Source organism: Tursiops truncatus, chromosome X (genome assembly GCF_011762595.2).
Source record: "Tursiops truncatus isolate mTurTru1 chromosome X, mTurTru1.mat.Y, whole genome shotgun sequence".
Taxonomy (NCBI): domain Eukaryota; kingdom Metazoa; phylum Chordata; class Mammalia; order Artiodactyla; family Delphinidae; genus Tursiops; species Tursiops truncatus.
Window position 1 is genome coordinate 44,005,682 of NC_047055.1, and position 6,022 is coordinate 44,011,703.

Below are 6,022 nucleotides of genomic sequence, written 5' to 3' on the forward strand. Positions count from 1 at the left end.
CTCTTTCCAAGTGTTCTAGATCACACCCTCTCCTTCTCAGTGACCTTACTTCTGGAATCTCCTATCTATCCTATCTGATCAGTTTTATTCTCTCTACCTCCCTATTGGAGGAGAAAGTACATATACTCTGGTATTTCCAGTCTTAATAAACAGAAACAAACCTTCCCTTGACCCCACGTCTCCCCTCTGATTTCTTAAAGAGTGGTTTCCATGGCCTCAGCTCTCCTTTAGTCTTCAATCCACTGTGATCTGACTTCTGTCCCACCATTCCACTGAGTAACTGCTTATGCCAAAATTTTGTTTTCATCATCCTAGAATTTTCATGCTATTTAGCATTAGCTGATCACTCCCTTTTTCTTGAAATACTTTGCTTCTCTTGACACCACACTTTTCTTTGGGACATCCTCATTCTCTACCCAAACTCTAAATATTGGTGCTCTCAAGGCTTAGTCTTGAATTCTCCTTTCTTTCTCTACAGTCTCTGCATTCCTGTGGCTGTAAATATTACTTGTATATTAATAATTCATACAAAGCATTTAACACAAAGCATCTAGAATGATGTTCTTACACATGTAAGCCAGTTCATGTCAGTCCCCTACTTCAAACACTTCAGGGGCTCCTACTGCACTTAGAAAGCAATCCAAAGTTCTCACCATGCCAATAGGCCCCTGTGTCTAGACCCTCTGTTCCTTTATGATCCATCATATAGTACTACTTGCTCACTATGCTCCAAACACAATGACTTGCTTTCTTTTCTCCAAGTATACCAAGCTTCTCCCCACTTCATAACCTCTGCAATTAGTGCTCCCTCTGTCTGGGAAGGCTGGTTCCTTCCAGTCCTTCAGCTCCTGACTATATGTCTCCTTCTCAGAGGGGCCCTCAGATCACTTAATCTAAGCGAGGCCTTGATCTAGGTACTACAAGTCACCCTGTTTATTTGCTTCATGACACTTACCTCACTATCTGGAATACTCTTGTTGATTTACTTGTGTATTTTCTGTCTTCTATATTCAAATGTAAGCTGCCTGCGGGCAGGACTTTTTCTGCTTTATTTACTACTGTATCTCCAGAGCCTAGAAGAGTACTTGGTACACAGTAGGCACTTGATAAATCTTTGTTGAATGAATGAATATACAAGAGAATAGAAATGAGGCCCCATATGATCTGAACTTCAAGCCTGGAGTCTACAGCCAGAAAATAAAGGTGTTCAGCTTCCTTCCTTCCTTCCTTCCTTCCTCCCTCCCTCCCTCCCTCCCTCCCTCCCTCCCTCCCTCCTTTCTTCCCTCTTTCCTTCCTCCCTCTCCCCCCTCTCTTCCTCCCTCTCCCCCCTCTCTTCCTCCCTCTCCCCCCTCTCTTCCTCCCTCCCTCCCCTCCCCTCCCCTCCCGTCCCCTCCCTTCCCTTGTCAAGTTGGCAATAACAGAAGGGCTATAGCTGTAACAGCCTTAGAATAAGAAGTCTCGAGCTACCGTGTGCTGTTTCGAGTCTCATTTCATCAACTTTAAGTCTCTTGACGGAGTCTCAAGAGCACAGAAATAGCTGTGCAAAATCAACAGGGAGCCATTCTCAGACCGCTGTCCCCATCAGCCCATCTTCATAGCGCACTGTCTTTTATGGGGTGCTACCCTTAATGCATAACCCATATTTCTCAGTAGGCTGAGGAATGGGGTCCCTGTTCAGCCTCCTCTGGTGTTTCTCCTTAGGGATCAGTAATGGGGAAGTGGTGGACTGGATGGACTCGACTGGGGAAGAAGTAAGCCTATGGCAGAAGATGCGACAGTACCCAGGGTCTTGGGCGGAAGGGACTCTGCAGCTCCGTTCCTCGATGGCCAAGCAGAAGCTGGGCTTGTGAGCCCCTATCCTCTGCAGGTCCAACCTTGTCTAGGGCAAGTCAGAGGAAGCAAAGAAACCAAGGGTGAAGATGTATAATTTAGTGTGTGTGTATGTGTGTATGTGTGTGTGTGTGTGTGTAAACGTGTATTTCTACAAATCTCATTATGCTAGAGTGATGTAGACTATCCCTTTTTAAAGCAGGCTCGAAAATAAGCGTCTCTTCAAAATGTTTTTATTTGTGCATAAACTACTATATATTTTCAGAGTCCATGTTTCTTATATCTTTATGAGATTTAATTAACTTATCTTTTAAAACAACTTTTTATCACCTGTCTTGCTATCCTGGTTCTTCCTTCCCCAGGAAGCCCCGGCTGCCTTTGGCACTCATACTGGTCTGTGTTTCAAGGTGTGCCTGGTCTGAGGCCAAGGCTCCGGGAAGCAGGGGTGGGTTACAGAAGATGGGGTGGAAGACAGAAGATGGGAGAGAGGTGAGTAGGTCCATCCTTCCTTCTCCAATTTATGCTTTTAACTCCATTTCTACCTTGACACATTTCTGGAACTTGGCTTTTAACTCTTCTTGTTGGTAGCAGTTTCCACCTTGCTTGGGTCGAATGCTTTTCTTGGAAATGCTAAGAAAATGCCTAAGTTGCTTCCAGTTCTGAAAACCTTCCCTAGACCTTTGGGGAACCCTTATAACAGAGTTGCTTTAGAAGAGCACTTTAATTAGATAATGGCCTTTGGACTGGGTCATGGGCATGCCCAGTAAGGGCTTCTCAGTGGTCCCTGAGGACCAGTGACTGAGTGTCTCCCAGCCCATGCTGAATTCTTTGCATTTTAAACTGAAACAGCAGTTGTTAAAGAGCTCCTAATTTCTCTAATGAAAGACAAGACATCTTCACTCTCACGTACCACACTTTTCTTAGCGTTTGTGTTCGCCATATGTTACCACCAAGAATAGGGTCTACATACTGTTATGTCAGCCAGAATGGCCACGTATGGTCTAAACCAGTCCAGTGTTTCTCCAGGCTGGGCACTGTTAGTGTCCAAGAGAGTGTGTTCAGAGAATCTCCCAGGTTTTCTGACTTCCTTCTTGAAGTGGTTTCAGTTCCTATTTTTTCTCTTGTTTCCTAAAGTTGACCTAGATGTAACCTGGGTGTGGTGGGTTGAGACCTTTCTAAGAAGGGTCTAGCGATCTAACGTTCATTTTCTGAAACTCGCTCTCCCAAACTGACCTTCTTATTCTCACAGTTTTATCTTCACAAAGTCATTTGTAAAAGGAGTCTGTACCGGAGAAGAAATCCCTTTCAGTAGAGTTGACTGCTAGCGGACTCTCCTATAAGGCTACTGGATTGAAGGTGGCCACTGCAGTTTCTGTTGTACGTGTGAAGTGAACGGAAGAGTGTTTTAAAAAGGTTTATTCGGTGTGGATTGATATTGTAATGGAAGGCATAACTTGGGATCCTGGACTGTCACTTGCTCCTTTGTTCTCCACCCCCCGAAATGTGTGTGTGCTTCAATAAAGCTTTCTTCCTTGTCAAGCGTTTGCATTTGTTAGTCTTATAGATGCTTTCGTCTCTGATGTCCTGACTTCCTGTTGTTGCTTTTCATGTGGCTTGAAGGATAAGAACCAAAGTGACAAATGCCCTTCCCTAACCATACTGTGCTCACTTGAAGAAAATTTCCCTGTCCCCACATTGGTGCCTGATAGCTCTGCCGAGCTCTGATCCATTGACCTCTGTGTTTGGTATTGAGGGAGAGAATGAGAACCCATCTTAAAAGTGCTAACACTTTTCTTTCTCTCTCTAAAGTACCAAGGGAAACTCCTCCTTTACCTTTGTAGCCACCCCCATCCCACCTCTGCAACTGCAGGAAGGAGAGAAAAGTGCACAGGGAAGGGAAGACATCCCCTGCTGTTTCTTTCTGGATCCTTCACCTTCTCTAGGAGGTAGGGCCTTTTCCTTCACTCCTACTACCACTATTCAGTTTTGAGAGATAAATAACCCAGATACCAAGTAACCCATCTCAGAAATAAGGCTCTGGGTTTCTAGGTAGAGCCCAACTGATTTTTGACCTCTTGTATAAAAGGGTATTAAAATATATTGAATGCCTTTTGTGTACAAAGCTTTCTGCTAGGCATATATTATTTCCTTCATTTCTCCAAGCACCTTATGAAATAGGAAACCTTGCCTTTTTACAGGTGAGGAAAGTCAAGCCCACTATCATGCATAAAGTTGGGAAGTGAATCAAGGTCTGACTCTACAGGACCATGCTGTCTCCTGTGAGGCATGGGCCAAGATTCAAAGAAAGGGGTGACTCTTCTCTTCTAAAATATCTCAAAGAAATAAGTTTCATTTACGGGGTAGGACAATCAAAATGCTTTGGATGTTACCTAGTCAGCTGACTGACGGAATAGCTTGTATGGGGGGAGGGGGCAGGGGAAGGGAAGGAGGGGGAACGGAGGAGCGTTCGGGGCATGAAGGAGCAGAGAGAAACACAGAAACAAGTAGTACAGGGTCGGGTTGGGCTAGCCCCTTTGGGTCTGGCTGTCAGACTGATCCCACTGCTGTCTCCTTCCTCTGTTTTAGGAGTTGGGATTTCCTGACTCATAATCCTGACTTTACTCATAGCCGTAAAACTTGACCGAAAGAAAGCAAGATTGATTTGTCTTGACTACTCAATAAAATGAAACAAAACAAAAGCTTCTCATTTTTTTTAAGCTAGAGGAGCATTTATATGCAAGAGTCAGGCCCAGGTGGGAACTCTGCTTGAGAGGCAGTGGGCCTCCTCGTGTTATCACTTGGGCCTTTGACCCTCTGGTGTGCCCTGGCTTGCCACATGAAGTGTTAGTGATAAAGACAAGGAAGGGCATTCATTTTGCCTGATGTGCAATCTTTGCCTCTGGAACCACAGACCCTGTCTGATTGGAGATTTCCCACATTAACTCATTGTATTTTGCCTTCTGCCCATAACTTGCTTCCTGCCTTTCAGAGCTCCTGTATTTCTCTGGAGGGAAGTGGGAGAAGGGACCTTTGTGCTCCAAGTTTGATCATTTCCTCCATGTCCCATTCCACCCAGAAACTGCCTTTTAATTTTGCATTTTACAAATGAGATTTCCACTAACCGCCCAGTATAACAGCTTCTCTGTGACTCACTACTACCCCACCGGTCCTGGGCTCTCGATTTCCATCCCATCACTCTGCTTGGGAGAGTGTTTTCTTGGGTTGAGAGCTTTTCTTTTCCCTCTTTCCTCCTGGGCACACTCTGAGTGTTCTGTCTGAGTGGGATTACAGAAGATAAAACCTTTCTCCTTACTTAGAGCTGTCAGCTGTCTTTAAATGAAAAGTAGAAAAAGAAGTAGAGGCAGTATAACATTGTGTTTAGGAACACTGATTCTGGAGCCAGGCTGCTGGGGTTTAAATCCCGACTCTGCCACTTCTGAGCTGTGTGATCTTAGGCAAGTTGCCTAACCTCCCTGTGCTTCCATCCCTGCATCTGTGAAATGGGACTCATAACAGGACCTACCTTACAGGGTTCTTGTGAAGATTTCAGTCAATTGAGAGTGTTTAGAACAGCACCTGGCACATAGTGAGTGCTCGAGCATTTTAGCTCTGCCTCTCCACCTAGCCTGCTTCCTTCTCCCCTCTAATTTCCCACCAGTGAACCCCGGGGGAAAGTGGAAGGTGAATGGCTGCTGAGTCTTAACCATGACACTGGGTTCCAAGAGAGTAGAAAAGAAGGTTCCCAGCAGCCTGGGGAAGAGCGCTTTTCTTTCAAACACTGATGCACGCTTGAGTGCGGCCAAAGCCAGAGCAGGGAGTCTGAGTGTGGCTCTGCTTCCCAAGAGCTCAAATAGCCCACATTTCCTTGCAGGCCTGACCCTTAAGGCTAGGCTTGTGCTGCTGTAGCTCTCACCTGCTCTGTGGCCATCTCTTCAAAGTGGGTGTCTGAGTAAGTTAATACATGAGGCTGAGGCTGTCTTTTTTCCTTCTCCCTGATTTAGTTTATAGTTGGTGGTTCTGAGGTTTCCTAGATCACGAACTGGGGGTTTCTCTGAGGAAGGGGCAGCATTGGCTCCCTTTTTGCTATGAGAACTGGAGGCTCAGTAAGGAGAGAGACTGTTGCCCATGAGCTAGTTGGAGGGGCAGGAGAAAGCCTTCTGCTCTGGCCTGATTTTACTTCCCAAGCTCCCTC

General features: G+C 45.5%; 1 protein-coding gene across 19 annotated transcripts in view; it reads left to right on the forward strand.

Annotated features, from left to right (window-relative positions):
* Nucleotides 1-6,022, forward strand: part of SYTL4 (synaptotagmin like 4) — a 203,744-nt gene that overhangs the window by 165,047 nt on the left and 32,675 nt on the right. For 17 of the 19 annotated variants that reach the window (XM_073799499.1, XM_073799502.1, XM_073799489.1 and 14 more), the window contains one exon: nt 1,702-3,369. The exons of the other annotated variants lie outside the window; for them this stretch is intronic. In XM_073799499.1, the coding sequence (XP_073655600.1) occupies nt 1,702-1,850 (149 nt within the window). In that variant the 3' untranslated portion in view covers nt 1,851-3,369. Of the gene's footprint in view, nt 1-1,701; nt 3,370-6,022 lie in introns of those variants that run through there. 19 annotated transcript variants of the gene reach the window in all.